Source organism: Canis lupus, chromosome X (genome assembly GCF_011100685.1).
Source record: "Canis lupus familiaris isolate Mischka breed German Shepherd chromosome X, alternate assembly UU_Cfam_GSD_1.0, whole genome shotgun sequence".
Lineage (NCBI taxonomy): Eukaryota > Metazoa > Chordata > Mammalia > Carnivora > Canidae > Canis > Canis lupus.
This window is the reverse complement of record NC_049260.1, coordinates 106,131,312-106,152,323: the sequence shown is the minus strand read 5'-3', so window position 1 is coordinate 106,152,323 and position 21,012 is coordinate 106,131,312. Positions and strand designations below refer to the sequence as shown.

Sequence of the window (21,012 nt, the reverse complement as noted above, 5' to 3'; positions counted from 1 at the left end):
GCTGGGAAGGTAAAACCATCAGAGTAGTAGGGACAGGACTGTCCTGCCCTGTGCTCCAGCTCTGTAGTTTGGTCTCAGCCTGTCCACTAACACATGCTCAAGATCTTCCCCATCTGCAGCCCCAGTTCTGAGTCTTCAAACTGATTTGGAAATGTCTTCTCTCTGGAGAGGCCTTGCCAGACCCCAAGACTAGGTTAGCTCCCTGTGTTGTACATTCTCATTACACTTGAACCTAACCTTGGTATTATTTATCACAATCGTAATGACATATTTTGAGATTAAGTATTCAATGTTAAATAATGGTGGGTGGGTATTTCTACTGAATGTATCTCTGATCTGGGGCTATAAACTCTACCAGTATAGGGACCCTGTCGTAATTCACTTTTGTATATTCTGGCACCTAAAACAGTGCTGGTCTGAAGAAGGTGCCCAGTACCTATTTGTTGGATGGATCAATGAATGCAGGGCAGGGGAATAGGGTGGATAATAAGCATAATTACTTACAATCGCATAAAGGAATGTAAACTTTGATTTGTATTTATTTTCTGTCTTACAAAATTGGAAAGACATGAATTCTCCCACTCATCACATCAGATAAGACTGAGTAGACAGGAAGGTGCTCTGGAGTAAAAAGCATGGTTCAACTACACAGGGCTGATCTGAAGAATGCAATGACCTCCCAGCCTTTGAGCTTTGGAGGCCCACTGTACCTTCTCTGAGGCATGGAATCCAAGCCCCAAATGTGCTACATGTGGGAATGTGGCCATCAGCACCCATGTGGCTATCATCAGGAGTTCCTTTCCACCCACCAGGGCTCCCTCTGAATCCCCCCATAGAGCTCAGGGGTCAGGGGGAGCATTGGCCAGGTCACAGTCCCCGCCCAGACTAATTAGAAGGACTGGTAGCTATCAAAAGTGGTTTCCATTACCTATATTTATTTCCCCTGAGGGAAGAACGAGTTGTGAGAGCAGAAAAGATTTGAGAGGAGACTCTCCTTTAGACTTTGACTTTTCTCCTTAGACTTAGGGCCCAAATGCTGTCCGTCACACTTATGCAGCTTTTCCATGACCTGTCATTCACACCAGAGCCCTCCCCATCGGCCAGTAAGGAAACATAGGCTCTTCTAGCGGCAGGGATGGGGGGGGCAGGGATGGGGACGTGCAGAGGTTACACGTCAGTACATTTTAGGGACAAGTCCAACCTGTTTAGCCTTTAACATTAGAAGCTTGCCTTTTCTTCTCAATATCCCGTGATTCAGCCCCAGGCCACCTAGGCTCCCCCCATGCCCTAGTCCTTTGGGAGAAGCAAGGTCCTTGCTGGCTGAGCTCCACATTCAATCCCTAAGTCAGAGTGAGCTCTGTCCTCCTCCCCACCTCCCATGTCCACCCACAGCCACCTGACACCAGAGCTATTGCTCAACTCTGGCCTGCAGGGCTTGAATTAGTTTCTCTCCCCGGCCCCCAAAGAAGTCAACTTCTGCCCAAGCTGCTCTTCTGCTTTCTGCTGTTCTTGACTGAATTCATCCCAAGTTTCTCCTCACTTCCTGTAGCCTGAGCTTTCTCTGTCCTTGAGTACGCCTGGGGTGGGAGGCCCTTCCCTCACCAACCAGATGACAGTGGAGCTACGCAAAATTGCTAGAGCTGGGAGGGGCTCATTGAATCCCACTCTGGGACGATCTGTGCAAGGGGGTTTGATGCCCCTGCCCTAGGTGCATACTTTTCATGCGTGAACCTCGTTCAGAGTGCCCTGGAAAAAAAAATACAAGCATGGAGCTTATATTTTTGATACATGAGGCTTTTCCAGGCCCAACAGCATTTTTTTTTTTTTTTGGCCAGGGAAAAACTGTATCAGTTCTTAAAAACAAGAAATATGTTGGCAATTGCTTGATTCTGCCTGAAACTTGCCTTTTTTCATAGCTTGGAGGAAGTGCCTGGGCCCCCTGTTCATGAAATCATCCAGGAGCACTGAGGCCTTGATCCCATCAGGGTCCACAAGGCAAGGCTTCACGAGGGAAGCCTCCTTTGTGGTTTCTGTGGGGAGAGAGCCAGCTCCAGAGTCACCTCACCAGGCCTCAGCCCTGGTCCCCTGCCAGGATGCAACCCATAGGCCCAAGTCCTGTGAACTCTCCAAGCCTCGGTTTCTTCCCCTCTAACATGGGTATTTGGCATACTGTAAGTACTCAATAAATGTTAGCGAGGAGGGACACCTGGGTGGCTCAGTGGTTGAACATCTGCCCATCTGCCTTTGGCTCAGGATGTGAATCCGGGGTCCTGGGATCGAGTTCCGCATCGGGTTCTCCACAGGAGGCCTGCTTCTCCCTCTGCCTATGTCTCTGCCCCTCTCTCTGTGTCTCTCATGAATAAATAAATAAAATCTTAAAAAAAATGTTAGCAAGGAGGAGTGGTGGGGGTTGGGAGGAGAAGGAGAAGGAAGTGACAAGATGACCATGGACTTTACTAGGACAAAGGGGCCTGGCCAGCAGTGTCTATGTCCTTCCCCTGTCCCTCTCCCTTTCCCAGCTCAGTCAAGGCTCCCACCATCGAATAGCCCAGACTCTGTTTCCAAATCCACAGGTGTGCGGCCCTGGGCACCTGGGTGCAATGTGGCTCCTGCCTGCCTACCATTACCCAATCGCTTCCAGGGGGGGAACGCAGTGCATTTTCTCAAATGAAGCCTGCTGTTCGTGTTTGCTCATGGTGAATTTTAAAATTTAGGAGATGACGAACTTGTTTACTAAATAAATATGTGCGTTTGGGTCTGTTTGTCATGTTCTCCCTCCCAGATGCCTTTGCCCCCTCCCGTTGCTAGGCTCCAGAGACGGCAGTCGGGGGCACTGGTGTATGAAGATGCCAGTTGTTGATCTTCTTGGACCTGAAACCTATTTACAGAGCACAGGATTTACAGTCAGGAAGGATTTTTTTTTTTTTTTTTTTTTACAGAAATGGGCAAATCCTCGATCCTCTCTGGATACAAACCTCCTTTCCAACAGTTATGAAAGGGCATTTTAACTTTAGATGAGAGCCCTGTTGGTGGCTCAACATTCTCACTGCTAAGTTCCATCAAAACATTGTATTGAGGGCAAGGTCACATGGGAATTGCCACCTTTGGGTCCTGAAATCTCCCCAGTAATGCCGTGACTCTGGAAGTGGGCAAAGATCCTTCTTTGTGTCCCTGGCTCACTCCCCCCCAGCCCTTGTGCCTCTAACGTCAGAGCATCAGCCAGTAACATATACCAAGGGATAGAATTCAACCCCGGGTCAGGGCAACTTGAACAGCTCTGTACAGAGGCCCAACTTGCAATTCTCCCCTCCATGGAAATTGTCCCCTCCAGGAGCAGCTGCTCTCCACCAGCTGCCCAGCCAGCTGCCATTAGGCCCAGATTTACTCCCACCACCTTGGGGTCCGCTGCACACACTCGCTGGGGCTCATCCACCGACCTCTGAGCTGGAACTGCCCACATTGGAATAGAGCCCTGGTTTCCTCTGGGATTTTTTATCTTAACAATAAAAGGGCAATTTATAGAGAGACCCCTCGCGCTCAGCCCACGTGGAATGAGATAAAACAAAAGCTTGCTGAGTCAGACCCCCAGAACCAGATTGAGCCAGAGATGGCACGAGTGTGGAACCAATCAGGAAGTGATATGTGTTCCAAAAGACTGGCTTAATGGGTCTCTTTAAAATACTTTTTTTTTTTTTAACTCTTAATCGCATCATGTAGGGTAGAACCCTCACACTCTTCTTCTATTTCCTTGTTCGGTTTGTGTTTGTTTTTTGGTTTTTTGTGTTTTTTTTGGGGGGGTTGGTTTTTTTTTTTGGATGTTTGGTCTGCTTCTATATGCCATTTGTAGAATTCGTGGGTAACTGGAGGTTGGGTGTGAAAACAAGGCTGGCCACTCACAGAGAACAAGAGGTAAAGAATTAAGGATTCAGGATCCAAATCACTGTTGCTTCTGTGTTGAGAGGTTGTCACACAGGCAATTAAGTGTATGTTAATTTCCCAGCAATGTAGTGGGAAAATCAGCACATCAAATAAAATATTTAACACCCAGGAAAAGCCAAATGCATATTCTGCATGTGTGTCCTTAAGTGGTATTTTTATGGAAGGAGACCTTATTTGAAACAAATGTCAGAACAGAAATTGAGCTCATGAAAGGCGCTGAGAAACTATAGCACATAAGGTTTTAAATGTTGTTCATAAAAAGTATCGTCCTCAGCCTCCGTCCCTTCCATGGTCAGCATGCACATCAGACGCATGTGTTGATCTACCTGTGTATACAGTTGTCCTCAACCATCTGCACATGATTCTCTGCAAGACCTGGTAGTCAGGTTGCTTCCACGTGTGGATCCATCCCCTGGCACCCCACTGCATAGTATCAGACAAGGAAGGAATCTCCTAATGGCAAAGGGATTATTATCTGGAGATCCTCAGAGGAGGTCGCTGAGACCCACCTTAGAAGGAAGCTGCTTTCTCCCCATGGCAGAGAGACTCGGGGCTCTGGACCCAGAGTGGGGAGCCCCAATCCACCTTCAAGCTTCTGTCTGGGGATCTCGATGGGGGCTGAAAGCTTTTGAATGTAGCCTGTGCAGAAGGAAGCAGAGATTTGAGGTTGCCCCCAGCCCATGGCCAGGGGAGGCCCCCGAGATAGAGATGTTGTCCTGGCCGAGTTGGGGAGAGTTTGCCATGACTCTCATTTCTTTCTGTCTGTTCCCAGATGCCTGCCTGCCTGCCACCTTGCTTTTTCATTCATTTGTACATACATTCCTCAAGTATTTACCGAACACCTATTTCAGGCATACGCCTGGGCTCGCCAGGGCAGGAGTATACAGAAGATGTTTGTTTTCTCCTCTCCCTCTCAATGGTTCTTCTCTCCTACTCTCTCCCCATAATTCAGTGGTAACAGGGGTGGACGGAGGAATATCCAAAATTCATCCCTGTAGGAGACATCTGTGCCAGGAATTTCCGGCAACCCCCAAGGAGAGTGGCAGATTGATGGCACTCTAGTTAGGACTTACAAGGGGGCATTGGGGGGGGGTTGAAGCCTGCAGCCAGGCTGTCTGCCCAAGCCTATTCTATAGTTCCCATTTATCGGGTACTTGCTCTATGCCAGGCCCTGTACGTGCAGTTTCTCATTCCTCATTCGATCCTCCAGTCCTGTGAGGTGGTTATTATAACTGGCCCTGCTTTAGATGAGGAAACAGAGGCCAGGAGGGGCAAGTGACTTGCCCAAGGTCATACAGTTAGGATGTGACAGAGTCCCATTCAAGCTTAGGTCTGTATTGCTCCAACTCCCAGGCCTTTGAAAAACTCAGATGTGGTTTAGACTTCAGCATGAAAATAGATGAGGAGGAGCTTCTATGATGTGCTATGAACTCTGTTTCAATGCAGTTTACTTGAGTTTATATATCCACCAATAAAAAGTTACTTTTTAAAAAATATTTATTTATTCATTCAGAGAGAGTGAGAGAGAGGCAGAGACACAGGCAGAGGGAGAAGCAGGCCCCATGCAGGAAGCCCGATGCGGAACTCGATCCTGGGTCTCCAGGATCACACCCCAGGCTGCAGGCGGCACTAAACTGCTGCGCCACTGGGGCTGCCCTTTTTTTTTTTAAAAAAAAAAATTTATTTATCACCAATAAAAAGTTAATAGTAGCTCACATTTATTGAAGGCTTGGGTGACAGAAAGTCTATGGAATAGTTTTACATTTGTAATTTTCTGTAATTGTTGCACAAAACTGTGAAGTACTTTTTAAAGGTTTTATTTATTTATTTATTCATGAGGGACAGAGAGAGAGAAGCAGAGATACAGGAAGAGGGAGAAGCAAGCTCCATGCAGAGAGCCCGATGCGGGACTCAATTCTGGGACTCCAGGATCATGCCCTGAGCCAAAGGAAGATGCTCAACCACTGAGCCACCCAGGGATCCCAAAACTGTGAAGTATTAATGCAATTATTTTTACTGTCCTCATTTTATGAATGAGGAAGACAACACTTAGAAAGTAACATGCCCTTGGGGCACCTTGGAGGCACAGTGAAGCATCCAGTTCTTGATTTCAGCTCAGGTCATGATCTCCGGGTTCTCAGATTGAGCCCCATGTCAGGCTCTGGGCTGAGTATGGAGCCTGCTTGAGAATCTCCTTTTCCCTCTCCCTTGACCCCTCTACCCCCTACTTGTGCATGCATGCTCTTTTTCTAAAAAAAAGAAAGAAAGAAAGAAAGAAAGAAAGAAAGAAAGAAAGAAAAGAAAAGAAAGAAAGAAAGAAAAAAGAAAGAAAGAAAAAAGAAAGAAAAAGAAAGAAAGAAAGAAAGAAAGAAAGAAAGAAAGAAAGAAAGAAAGAAAGAAGAAAGAAGGAAAGTGGGGTGCCTGGGTGGCTCAGTCAGTTAAGCATCTGCCTTCGGCTCAGGCCATGATCCCAGGACCCCTGGGATAGAGCCCCGCATCTGGCCCCCTGCTCAGTGGGAAGTCTGCTTCTCCCTCTCCTTCTGCTCCTCCTGCCTGCTTGTGTTCACTCTTGCTATCTCTCTCTCTCTCTCTCTCTCAAATAAATAAAATATAAATAATTTTTTTAAAAAATTTAAAAAGAAAGTAATATGCCCAAGGTTCTAGTAAAACCAGAGCACAGTTTCATTCTGGTTGGGCTCTGTGGCACATCAAAGACCCTCACAGATACTAGACTGTCCCTGTCCTGCCGTAAACCCTACAGAACTTCATTATTTTGAAATGATGACTTCTTTTTTTTTTTTATGATGACTTCTTATACTCCTTTTCGGACCATATAACAGTCTCACCCACTCATACCCTGTAAGATGAGCTAAGTCATTGTCTCCTCCATAACCACCTCACTGAGAACACTTCTTAGCCCCAATATCCAATTAACCAAACCTGGAAGGCCCAGTGATGTGTTCACACAGGGACAACAAGAACCAGAATATTATGAGCCTCAGATTTCCGGACACCCTTACAGGTTCATGGGCCTTAAGATGAAGGCAAAATAAAGGCATAAATTTTTGATATTTAGAAGTCATAAATGCTATCTAAAATTTGATTTTTGAAAAAATACCCCCCTCTGTGTCTACAGTCTACACAAGCAGAATCCCCAAATGGGAGGCAAAAGAGAAGTCCTCCTCTCTGAAAATCAGTTTATTTTATAAATAATAAGGTGGCCCTCATGAAAGTATTGCTTGTTTAGAGATGTACATCACATTACTGAATGACCATATTCCTTGACAGAGAGTGCTTCATGCTCTTTTGCCCCTCATTCTGTGGCACAACCACTGAAGACCCAGGACAGCTGCCATTTTGTGCCAAGAGATTCTCTTTCCATTTTCCAAGGAAGCAAAGAACAAGGCATGTCCCCCTTATCTCCCCATACCCTGCCTGGGGTCATGCCCTCGAGGACTTATTCTATTTCAGCTTCTACCTCTAGGCAGCCAGAAAAATGACTCTGAACCACCCACAGAACAAGCACCTGCTTCAGTTGTCCCAATGTGAGCATTCTAATCCCTAGGTTTAGGAGAGGTTTGCCTTCCACCCAAAATGGCCAGGCCCTTCTAATAGGTCAGCACTGCTGATCTTAATACCCCACTCTTGATTTGGAACAGGTGGGTGCCACAGTTGTTCAACTCTTGTTATGACCCAGAGCATGGCTCAAACAATATAAGATTCTTCATAAAGAGTCTGCGAGAATGCCAGATGGTATTATTGGAGGGAAACAAACTCAATTCCTTTCTGTAACATCTCCAGCTAATGGCTTTGACCAGGAATAAAAAGCACCCAGTCCCTGGTGCTTTCTTTACACTCACTAAGTAGGCTTTTTTTTTTAAGTGGACACCAAAATGTTTGTGAAAACCCAACTTTTGTCAGGGCTTGGGGGCTGCCTAGGCCTCATTGTGTAGAACATGGTACTGATGTAAAATGAGCCACTGAATCTACATTTGGCTGTCTGGTCCCCTGCCCCACACTCTCATCCAAGCCCTGTCTGGAGCTTCACAAACATCCAGGCTTGGTAAATAAAGCCCGGCATTCTTTTTAAAGACATGATGAAATCAGAAAAAGACACAATCTCTGTCCTCAGGGTGGAATTGGGAATATGTGATCTCCCACTTCCGTAACAAATGTGAGAGTTTGGGAATGTGTGGAACCCTTTTTCCATTCAGAAAGATTTATTGGGTGAGCCTGCAGGCCATTATTCATAGTTTGGGGTTGCCATATTCGGTTGCTTTGTACAGAAGCCATGCACAGTTCCCTTGTCAAAATCGATTGGGAAGGCCTGAATATACAGCGTGTCCTAAGGTTCATTATGTTCTGGGTACACATGCACCTCCTAGAATAAATGTGTTACATGGAAATCAGGAATGACTGCTTGTTCTCAAGAAGTCTAAAATACAAGGAGTGATCAAATATAAACAGTGATCTAGAATTATCTTCTCTGAATGCCTCTGAATTTCTGTCTCTCATTTATGGCCTTTCGTACCCCCTGCACTTCCCCTGCTTGAAAAGCTATTAATTTCCCCACCTCCCCATCACCCTAGACTCTGATCCCCATAAACAATCTATGCTTTTTTTATCCTCTTTTTTAAAAATACATTCCCTGTGTTTACGTTCTCAGTGGTGGCATATACGAGAAAGAAAACTGTGGAAGCTCCGTGAGCATGGCAGATGCTTCCAGTCCTGTCTTTGCCACTTACAAGCTCTGTGTCTTTAGTGAGTTTCCTAACTTCAATAAATGTCTATTTCCTTCCTTCCTTCTTCAAAGGAATTTGGGTTTCTGCCATCAGGCAGCTGCCTCTGATGAATGGTCCTGTCTCCTGGGTGGACTTGGTTTCTGTCTTTGTTCTGGTAACTCAGGAATGAAACAAAAACGTGACCAAGTGAGAGGGTCAGGGAGGCACAGACTCTCAGCTCAGCTGGTGTCTAACCAGGTCAGCCCTCTCCAGTCTGTGAATACTCTGTCTTTTCTCTTGTCTTTTGCAAATCTTGAGCAGATTCTAGAAAGTTTGGTCCTTGCCCCTCACAGCCTTTTGCCCTCTTAGAGCTTTACCCACCTTTTCCCTAGCTGTGGGAAGTTGCCGCCAGAGGCCCTCTGTGCTTTGGTTTGCTTAGCGACCTCAACTGAATGGGAGTTAGGTGGGACTCCCTCTCTTGAATAACTGGGCCACCATCGCATACTGGAGCAGAACTCTGCCACAAATCTTGGCACAGGAGCCCCTGGGTCAGGGCACTCCAGGACTTTCCCTTTCTTTCCACATTGATTAACTCATAATAACTCACTATGTTGTATACGGTGTAAAGGAGGAGAGAAACCAGGCAGGCTGGTGGGAGGGCCTGAGGCCCAAATCCACTGATCCAACCTCAATCTTGGCCAAGGCCTTCTGCCCTTCTGGGCTCCCATTTCCACAGCTTAAACATGCAGTACCTTTCTTTGGAGGACCGTCCAGGAGGGATGTAAAGATCTAGGGAGATAACAGGAGAGCTGTGCACTCTATTGAGGGGAGGAGGGGGTCTTTTGTGCAATAAAAAATATCCAAGTAAAAGAAAATGTTTGAGATCTGTTTCCATACGTGACCCATATGTGTATGTTCAAGCAAACTTTTAAAAATCTTTGGATTCTGCGATTGCTTAAAACATTGCTAAGAAGCATAAGCATAGAAAATAAGTCATGACTGCTCCTCCTTTCTAGGTTAAACAGAAAATATTTATACTTTGGAGCACTTACCCTACAGCTATGCTAGGGCTCCCATAGATGTAGCTCCAAGGAGCAGAGCCCCAGCCTTTTTGATCCAGTGCAAGAAGTTTGGCAAGAGAACCTCTGGTAAGGGGCTTTCCGTAAGCATGCTGCTTTTAGAAAGGCTATGTCAGCCCCCCGCCGTTTAGAGCTGGGCAGTGAACCCCATTCTGAGTATCTTCCTCAACATCATGACCCACCTTCCTTCTTCTCCCTCCTGCTTCCCCCTTGTAACTGTCACCAATATCACCAAGCTCCAGTGACAACAAAAACCTGGCTGGGGTGGGGGGTACTCAATCCCTGGTAGACAGTACTACATGATCTTCTATGTATGAGGTATAGAGGCTTTGGGTGTCAAGGACATAGTGAGACTTTCAGAAGAAGACCTATGTACATAACCTATGGGTGCATGGGGTGTGTGTATGTTCTCCATTGCCTGTGTTTATAATATATATATACTAATCATGAGCATGATATGATACATAATTCTGAGCACACTACAAATGATGATATTATGAACGCACACATGGGAACACACATGCGGCTTCCTGTGATAGAACTTTAAAGACCCTGTTGGGCAGCCCCCGTGGCCCAGTGGTTTAGCACCGCCTTCAGCCCAGGGCATGATCCTGGAGACCCTGGATCGAGTCCCATGTCAGGCTCCCTTCATGGAGCCTGCTTCTCCCTCTGCCTGTGTCTCTGCCTCTCTCTCTCTCTCTCTCTCTCTCTCTCTCATAAATAAATAAATAAAATCTTTAAAAAAATAAATACCCTGTCATCTCATGCCCCACCGCCCTTCCTAGGACAGGAATGCCCTCTCCAGCCATCCTGACCAGTGCCCATCCAGCCTCTACCTGAATGCCTACAGGGAACCAAGAAAACCCTTGTAGATGAGGAGCACCAGCATCAGCATCTCTTTAACTGTCCCCATTCCTTGGAACCTCACCATCTTTGTGATTCTTCATGAAATTTAAGATCTTAGCAAGACATGGAGTCAGAAGAGCCGTGGTTGCAAGCTCTTACCTCAGGAAGGAAGTAGGTGTGTCTATTGGGTTGATTAGGAAAATATATTTATTAGCTCACAAGGGACGCTGTACAAAGTACCACAAACTAGGTGGCTTAAAACAACGGATACCTTGGGGGTGCCTGGGTGGCTCATGTGGTTAAGCATCTGCTTGCAGCTCAGGTCATGATCCCGGGGTCCTGGGATCGAGTCCTGTGTTGGGTTCCCTGCTCAGCAGGGAGTCTGTCTCCCTCTTCCCCTCTTTGCTGGTTGTACCTCTCTCTCTGTCTCCCTCTCTCTCTCTCTCTCTCTCTCAAATAAATATTTAAAAATAAATAAAAACAACAGAAATTTACTCTCTCATAGTTCTGTAAGTGGGAAGTCCCAGATCAAGTACCAGAAGAGCCATGTTCTCTCTGACAACTCTAGGAGAGGATCCTTCTTTGCCTCTTCTAGTTTCTGGTGTTTGCTGACAATTCTTGGCATACTTGGACTTGCGAATGCTTCATTCACTCCTTTCCCATGGCTGTCATCCTCCACGTGTCTTCGCATTATTTTCCCTCTGTGCAGATCTCTGTGTCCAAATGTCCCCTTTTTATAAGAACATCAGTCATAATGGATTAGGGACCACCCCAATGATCTCATTTTAACCTGATTATTTCTGTAAAGAACCTATTTCCAAATAAGGTCACATTCTGAGGTACTGGGAGTGTTAGGACTTCAAGTATGAATTAAGGGAGACACAATTTAACCCATAAATATATATAACTATATATATAATATATTATAGATAGACATAGAAGGAAGACAGCGACCTAGGGTGGAGGGTTATCTATTATATAACAAATATATTTGCATATGTTATGTACATGTATACAGGTATTTGCATACATTACACACATATATTTCAAGTCTTGGCCCTTGAGAAAAATTTCATAAGAGTTCTTTATTCTTTGTTAAGGGAATGATAGATTGTCAGGGCAAAGGAGACCTCTTTATCTTGTTAAAATATATTTTAATAGTATTATATATCACATGTATATACTATCAGAATAATATTATATGTCAGCATGTTATATTTTAACATCCATATATTACATATTTATTTTAATTATTTATATGTTCTGATATACAAATAATGAACATAAGTTCAACCCGTTAGGTATATATATTTTTTACAATGTGCTTGCAACTCGAACTCATGACCCTAAGATCAAGACCTGAGCTGAGATCAAGAGTCGGACATTTAACCAACTGAGGCCACCCATGTGCCTCTGCAATGTGTTGTGTTTTCGTTGTTTTTTAAAGATTTCATTTATTTATTGGAGAGAGAGAATGCACAGAGGGAGAGGGAGAAGCAGACTACCTGTGGAGCAGTAAACCAGTTGCAGGGCTCAATCTTAGAACCCGAGATAATGACCTGAGCCGCAGGCAGATGCTTCACTGCCTGAGCTACCCAGACGCCCTTGTAAAGTGTTGTTTTAACTAAAGTATAGTTGACTCACACTGTTACATATTATGTATATATTTTAACCACATGCTAATTGCATGAGGAAGGTACCAAGTCAACTCTCTGCCCCAGGTATTTTGGTATTGCTAGGATAAGGAGCTGTCACACCCAGTATCAAACCTTTGTTATAGGGGCACCTGGGTGGCTCAGTGGTTAAGCATCTGCCTTTGGCTCAGGGCATGATCCCAGGGCCCTGGGATCGAGTCCTGCATCAGGCTCTTCACAGGGAGCCTGCTTCTCCCTCTACCTATGTCTCTGCCTCTCCCTCTGTGTCTCTCATGAATAAATAAATAAATCTTTAAAAAAATCTTTGCTATATAAAAGGTATAAGTAAGAGAAATGGAGGGTGATATTTACCAGTGAAATATGATAGCATATGTGAAGATGGGATCGACCTCAAAGCATTTTGAGAAGCCCTCCTACTAGAGGAAGTTGAAACAAACCTGAAGTTGGCCTGGATGTCTCTCTTGCTCTGGATCGGCAGAGCGGAGAGGCCAACCCAGAGGGAGCGCAGGGTCAGCTCGTGGTCGGGGGTACTTAAGCCATCCTGTCTCCGATCCATCGCTGGGAACCTCTGCTGCTTTCTGACGTCCCCCTCCGTGCTGGAAGCTGGCAGCTCCGAGGGGAACAGATACGTGTAGCCCAGGCTTTAGCTTTCTCCTTCCAGCCGAGGGAATCCAGCCACGGGCCACTGCGGTTGGCCACTGTGTCCCCGTGCCTCGGTTGACCCAGGCAAGCTCCTGCCAGGCACCCCATCGCTCTGTGGTACCTGTGGGCCCGGGCCTTCCCGCTCTGACTACACCGTGGCTGGGGCTTGAGAATTTCTTCTTTCCTCCCAAGTAAAGCCAGTCCGGAGTACAGTTGCACCTGTCTTCTGTCTAGAGGTGGACTTAGTTTACTTGCCCGAGACCATCAGAGCAGGGATAGCCTGTGAATCTGTGGCTGAATCCAGGCATGCTGACACTGTTTGTTTGGGTGTTTGACAGAGGGAAGGAGGACAGTGACCAGGGTTGGGGTTAATATAAGAAGTCCTGGCTCTCTCGGGAGTGGCTGGCCGAGAGCTCATGGAGAGGGCTGTGAAGGGTACCATTGTACTGAGCAGATGTAAAGCCCTTGGCATCAGTGAGCCCAGCAGGCAGGCAGGTAGGTAAGTGGGTAGGCTGGAGACCTTGACCCTTGACCCTTGACAGGGGCCCTGCACTCTCTACCAAGAAATACTCTGCTGCTACTCCAGGCCTTCCGCCAAGAGTTTGGGGTAGGAGTGGTGCAGGGGTTTAGTCAGTAACCAGATTCAGACTCTTAGACCAGACAAGGAAGGACAGGGGCAGGTGGCTGGTGGTCATTCATTGATTCCTTTGCTCTTTCATTTGATAAATATTTACCAAGTACTTACGATTTACCAGATACTGTAGTAGACCAAGACCCAGTTCCTTAAGGAATTTACAGTCCAAGGATTAAGGAATGGAAAAAAATAGGAGGGACCAGGGCAACAGCAGGAAAGAGATTTGGGCTTTCCTTTCTCTTTAGTGTGTCTGTCTGTCCAACCGTCTGTGTGTGTGCATGTGTGTGCACATGTGCACACGTATATGATTTCCTCTTCCCACAGTGTCCTTGCCACAGAGCAATGTACTTTTCCCTCCTCTAATATACAGCATGCCTCCCAAATTGTAGGGTGACAGTGACCACCAAACTTCCTATCAGAGGATCCTTTTCCAAATCTTTTTTCCCCGCTCAAGAGCCAAGGGATGGTGAACGGCCTCAGTCAGGGTGTCCACACATCACCAGTGGCCACGTTCTGGGTGGGACACACATAAGGAAGCTCTGGATGTGGGAAAGATACATATTGGTCAAGTCAGTTCCAAATCAACCAAACAGCCCGTAAAGTCAACTATGGTTGGATTTGGACTTAAGCCATCCTTCTGCTAGGGCCCCATACATGGACCTTGCTTTAAGAAAACCTGTCGCCCCCAAATCCCAACTTTGAAAGGGAGAGAGGAATGTGCCTGACCATTTCTGGAAGCCATCTAGAGCCCTCCTTTATTGACACAGGTGTCCCAAAGAGGTGGTGAAGCCCTTGAAGGAGCATCTGATTCGATCTCTGCCTTCAGTTGGTAACATCAGGAAATCATCTCAGGCAAACAGGCCTTTATCTGGTTTGGGCAGACCCCCCAGAGACCGCTAGTGGGTTAAAAATGCAGCATGTCACCGTGGGGCTGGGAGGTCTGCATAGACACAAACTCACCTTGTCTTTTAAAATGAGAGGGAACTCTAGGGCTTTGTGGCCAAGGGTGTAGCTTTCTGAAAAATCGAGCTCAAATAAATTATTAAATTAAAACATAAACTGAATTAGGGGCATACCTTTGAGATTTTCCGTACATTTTATGGAAATTATGAAACACATCCCTTCATTCAACTTTATAGTTAAACTCTACTTCTCTGCACGAGGGAAGGCGTTCCACGACCTGATATTTGCAACTTCCACTAAAGCATGGCTTTCTGTATTTATTTGGAAATACTTACGTTCCGTCAGGGTCCAGCTTACCCTTGTTGTGCAGCCTCATTATGGTTTCACTTCACATCGGACTACTCACTTTTTAGTAACCAGAGTTGTGACCCAACAAAAGCTTCTCTTACAAGGAGCTTGGGCTCTTATTTATTTCGCAATCTTTATTTGTGCATGAGATGAACCATGACATTTAAACTATGCCTGATAGCTTAACAGATTATAAGAACAAAACCAGATGGCCCAAACAAAAATAATGCTTTGATTGCTTTCAAATTCAATGTCAAAAATTAAAAACAGCTTTCAAAAAGTCTTGACTTTTTTTTTCCAGAAATGACTTTGGATTTTACATGTATATGTATATATATTTTATATATGTATTTATACACATAAAATGTATTTGTTATATAAAAATATAAAGTATATATAGATATAAATATATATAATGTTTTGTATATATATAAAATGTATATGTATGTGTGTGTATATATGTATAGATAGATAGATAAATAGATAATCTGCCCCCAAAATCCAGAAGCACAGAAACCAAAAGTTGAACAGTGGTTACTTTAAAGATTAAGAAGTGTTTTCTTTCCTGCATCCATGCATTTTTCCGCAGTTACACTTAGAATCTGCAAACCCTTTTTTAATGACAACCTTTTTTCATTGAATTTTAATGAAGTCTTTTCTGGGGTTGAGTCAAGGTGTTTTCCTCTGTTGAGAAAGTGGACATTGTTAAGCATTAGCAGTTCATAATTTTTCTTCCACCCACAATGATGAATAACGTGTGGTTACTGTAACACTGTGCTTCACAAGCCTCGCAGCCTGAACCGAACCCAGATTCTTTTGAAGCGAGGTGGATCCCACCAAAGCAGTTATTTAATTCTCTGACTCACTTTCACGTACCTTCAACATCATTAGCATCATCACAGCCCTCACTTTTCTTTGAGCACGGTTAACCAACAAATTCTTTAAAGCTGGGCTTTATAAAAAAAGAACTTCCATTTGAAAAGCCTCCCAAACCTTGAGGAGGCTGGCAGGACACAGTCAGAATGTGAGGATTCGAATTTCTGGACTACGAAGTTCGAGCAGAGTGTGGGGATCCTTCTTTTCTGTTCTTGTTTTCTGAAAGGATCTTCGCTCCAACTCAGATTCATTTTTCTTCACATCAGCTGCAAGAGAGCAAACAAATTTTGCTGCAAATCAAAACCCTGACAGTTCTATTTCCCTGAGATAATTGCATACTGCTTGGGAGTTTCCTTTTGTTTTGACAACAAGATTCTGAGAAAGCAATATACAATTGATAACTATGCTGTCGTGAGTATACTGAATTTTAAAAATAAATAACTGTCGACCCAAAAAGCTTCCAGGAGCCTATGGAGTGAGTTCTTTTTCCAAACTGTTCCAAAACCAGATGTGGAAATGTTTAGCTAATTCCTCTCCCCAATCCCCATGCAAAGGATTCATATGTGTCTCTAACGACATCAGAGGAGATGGGAAGGCAAAAATCCTGTCTGCTTTCACAAAACATACACAGCACAAAACAAATTTGGTCTGCAGCTTTTGTCTCTTTTAGAAAGGGTCTTTTCTTCCCGAGATTAAAAATGTTCCGTGTCTATGCCAATATTCAGTCTCTTTCTTGTAAGACGTTAAGAAATAGAGTTCCTGTTCCCAAAGTGAAACATTTCATGATTTTTCTTAAATGTGAAAGATAATGAATGAATGAATGAATGAATGAATGAAAAAGATTTATTAAGAATTAGGCTTATTAGGGAGTTCTTGAAAAAAAATAAAGGCAAGGAGGAAAACTCTGTCCGAGGAACTAATGGAAAATATATATGCAAAGACCACATTTAGAAAAACAGAAAGCTACTGTACTCTGTAGCTGCAGGGAAAGCAAACATTTTGCATCCAGGTGCCACTAGCAGCTCTGGGTTAGTGGGCCTCTGCAGCTCGGCTCAGGACGGCTTGTACCAATAGCTGAGCCCTGCTTGGCCATATGAATGCACCAAAGCTCATTGCTTCTGGAATGTCACAGGGATAATTTGCAATCAAGTCCAAATGGGGCTACGGTAATGCAGTCACTGAGAACTGCTTTCTAAATGCCTAGCCTCCTCCTCCCTTTGCCTCCTCTTCCTCCTCCTCAAGAAGCTGGATAGTAGTCCCAAGGTGAGCACTCCCTTCTCTGCATTTATTTCTTCCTTGTCCTCAGCTCCCCTTAACTCGGAAGATTTCTGGAGACTTTTAAATAGGATTCTGTCCACAGCTCCAGGGATGCTGTGCACAGCCCCAATGATGGCTAAAAATACCTTCCACTTGGCACCCCCCACGTGCACGCACAACCTGCTCTTCTGATGCCCCTTCCCATCTGTAGCCCCTCAGCCTTCTTCTTCCTCTTTTGCCAACTACCCAGAGCCCACCCTGTCCCTTGCCTGTCAAATCCCATTCTGCCAGCAGGCCTCAGCTAGAAGTTAGGAAAGCCAGCTGATTGGATGTTTTTGCACTGTGTTGTGAATGACTTGTCACCATCCCCCAGCACGCGCGCACGCACACACACACGCATGCACACACACACCGCCTCTACCCCAGCCTGGGAATTGTGGGCAGCAGGAAAGGGGAGGCTGCCCAGTTCTGATGATCTGTACTTAGCAAAACAGAGTGACTCCTGAAGCGTGGCACTGAGCTAGGGTTACCAAGCTTATTAGCAAGAACATTCTGCTCTCCTCCTGGTCCCCCACTCCTCCCTCTCACCTCAGAGTTGCGTAGTCTTGAACATGAGTCCCCCTGACTTCCATTTTTAAGTTTTATCTGAGCTCAGAGGTAGGTTGTCACACACACACAGGCATCCTCATGGATTGCCCCCTTGTGTGGCAATCTGTTTCTGGCTGTGAAAAATCAGAGAAAAGAGACTGTCCTGAGTTTGGAGATTGGTACTAAATGAATCCCCGAAATCGGCAATGTTACTAAACCCCTTTCTTCAAGATTGATTCAGTGCAAGGCCATTCAGAAAGTGGATGTGGAGGGTGAGGTGGTCCAAAATGATTGGTCAGGGGGATGACTCTTTTGTTTCTCAGAGACTCTGGGCTTTTTATAACCTGTTGGGATTACTTGTGAGAGGGAATGGCGGGGGAGCAGATAGGAAAGATGCTTCAGAAATGGAAGGCTGGACTCCCCAGACAAGAACTCGGCCTTAAACTTGGGTCTCAGTTTGGGGTTTGGACAACCAACATGGAATAGAAGGATTGTTTCTTTGGCTCAATTCCAAGAACTCCTTAAAGGGCAGGTATTTTTTGTTCAGGGCAGATAGGTCCCAGCTATGAGATGATATTAAGGACAGGAAAAAAGAGAGAGGGGGAGAAAGCCACTCCTAAAACACACTCAGGGTAGGATGGGCTCCGTTAGATCAGGACCAGAGTGGATAGCGCGGTGGTGATGGAGTGATGAGCTCAGCGAGTACTGCATGTTGTTCCAGAGCAAGCGATCTATTTGTATAACTGTTGAGTCATTATCCAAGAACAGCTGGCATTGGAGTGGACTTGTGTTTTGTTGTTGTTGTTGCTATTTTATTTTGTTTGTTTTGTTTTTTTGGAGGGGTAAGAGGGTCAGTTTCTCTGTTCATTGCTGCTGCTTCTATTTCTGCTTTGCACAAGACAAAAAGGCAGTCCCAGGAGAGACATTTCAGAACAAGCCAAGAAGGAAGGAAGGAGATGGCTCTTTACACCCAACAAGCCCACGAAACTGAGGAGTCATGAATGAGAGACATGGGGAGGCCCAATCGGTACCAATCAGATCAAGTCAAGTGCCTGAGTTAGAAACAAAGTCTTTCATGCAGGCCACCGCCCTTTCCTAGTGGGTTCATTATACCATGGTTTCCATCAAAGAATGCAGCAAATTCATCAGTTTCAAAGGAAAGGAAAGAGCTGCATTTTTGCAACTGGGGAAACAGGAAAGATAGAAATGCCTCGGGATGCTTTTGAGTACAGTGCCGTGCATGTAGTAGGCACTTAATAAGAGTCAAAGGATGCATTTGTATACACAGGGGTGACTTAACTCATCAGGGAACAAAAGTAAAACCTCACGCTTGCACAGACATTTCCTTCAAAAGTTTAGGGTCGTTTCTATTTGATGTCATTTTCACTTTTGAAATGAGAGCTGAGTCCGACAATATTTGATGGTGTTCCTCTTCCTTCCTTCTTGCGTTGTTTGTCACCTCCTTCTCATATTGTGGGGTTTTTTAAAAAGATTTTATTTATTCAAAAAAAAAGATTTTATTTATTCATGAGAGACACAGAGAGAGAGGCAGAGACACAGGCAGAGGGAGAAGTGGGCTCCATGCAGGGAGCCCAGTGTGGGACTCGATCCCAGGACCCTGGGATCACAACCTGAGCCGAAGGCAGACTCTCAACCGCTGAGCCACCCAGGTGGTACCCCAGACTATATCTCCTTCTCTGACTTTTATTAACTCCTGTTTGTCTCTAACCAACACAGGACAATAAGGAGGAGTCTGTTTGTGGCATATGAGAGGACACGGGGGCCCTTAAAGAGGGCAGTGCTGCCAGCTTGAATCAAACTGTATCTCCTGTCACCTTAGTTCATGTGTGGCATGAAAAACAGTTTCATTTCCTTTGTTGGGGTTGCACACAAAGGGATGCCATCACTGACCAGTGTTGACTCTCATTCAGAAGATGAGGGACATGCGCTTTATACTGCAACAGTGTGGCGAAGCCACTTAGAGAAGCCGCTGTCATCATCTAGCAACACATGAGTTCCAACAATGAAATTAAAATCCTGTTCTCTCTCACAAGAAGGTTTTCCTTTTCTTTGTTTTGTTTTCAGTCTTATTGAGGTATAACTGACAAATAAAACTGTAGGATATTGAAAGCGTACAACGTGATGGTTTAACATATGTATGCATCGTGAAAGAATTCGCCCAATTGAGTTAATGAACACATCCATCACCTCACCTTTTTTCCATTTAAGTTCTCCTCACTTCACCTTTTGAAAATACTTGTTTTAAAAGGGAAAAAATGATTGTGTTTGAACTTTCAATAGGCAATAAGATGATTGACCTTTTGTGTTTTTGTGTGCTCTAGAAATCCTCACCTGACAGCGTCCTGATTCCTGAGAGTCGTTACCTGATCAACTACAAGGATGAAAGTTTTCGAGTTGATAGGAGGGATGGTCATCCTTGCCTCTGTGTTCTCAGCCTGTTCCACACAAAGCCCAATGACTGTACTGTGCTCTATAGACTGGTTCATGGTCACTGTCCACCCCTTCATGTTGAATAATGATGTGTATGTACACTTCCATGAGTTACACTTGGGCCTAGGGTGCCCTGCCAACCATGTCCAGCCACATGTCTACCAGTTCACCTACCGCGTTACCGAATGTGGCATCCGTGCCAAGGCTATCTCTCAGGACATGATTATGTACAGCACTGAGTTGCACTATGCTTCGAAGGGTACCTCTTCTAAGTATGTGATCCCGGTGTCATGTACTGCTCCCCAACGGTCCCCATGGCTTACTCTGCCCTGTTCTGTAAAAGTAGCCAGTGAGGCCGGGGCCACAGCCCAGAATGGTGAGGCAAGCTATGAGGTGTTCACCTTGTCACAGTCTAGCCAAAGGCCCGACTGCGACTGTCCACCTTGTGTGTTCAATGAAGAAGGGCGTGACCAGGCTGCACATCACCAAGTGGAGGCTGAGGAGGGCCAGCTGGTGCTGCCATCTTCCTCTGTTGATATTTCCGAGGATTGGTCTCTTCGCTCAGACGATCTCCTTGAGTCCATGTGATCCCCAGGTTTGGTATGGGGAGTCTCCTGTAGATAGATGCTTTTTCTAACATTAGTATAGAGTATTTTTGAATATCAGACAAACGTGTTTTGGAAGCCCCCTTATGAGTGCCTTTGAGAGAGGGCAGTTCGTGGTTGTTTCTTGAATAAAGCTGTTTTATATTTTTATATATTTTTAAAAGGAAAAATAAAACTTTGATGGTATAAAAATATCAGTTCAACATTTTGATTTAATAAGCACATATATAACTTTTGCTATGGGCCACAGTATTATCAGGGCTTCATAAACATTAGCACCCAGTCTCTTCTGTCTGAGATGACTGGGCTCTGCTCAACTGAATCCCTCCCTCAGTGTCCCCATTTCACTCACACTATGCACCTCTCAACCTAGCACTGAGCCTCACACCTTCCGGTCTAATCAATGGCTGTACCACTTTTCATTCACGGGAGGCATAGATTCCACTCGTGATTTATAAACCACCAGTG

The 21,012-nt window shown here is 45.1% G+C and overlaps 1 protein-coding gene across 1 annotated transcript in view; it reads left to right on the top strand.

Moving 5' to 3' along the window:
- The window catches only part of PLAC1 (placenta enriched 1), a 44,988-nt gene extending 24,270 nt beyond the window's left edge, over positions 1–20,718 (top strand). Inside the window, exon 3 of the mRNA NM_001313828.1 lies at positions 19,831–20,718. Coding sequence (NP_001300757.1) covers positions 19,889–20,527 — 639 coding nt within the window. The 5' untranslated portion in view covers positions 19,831–19,888 and the 3' untranslated portion in view covers positions 20,528–20,718. The remainder of the gene's footprint in view (positions 1–19,830) is intronic.
- Positions 20,719–21,012: the final 294 nt, after the last annotated feature.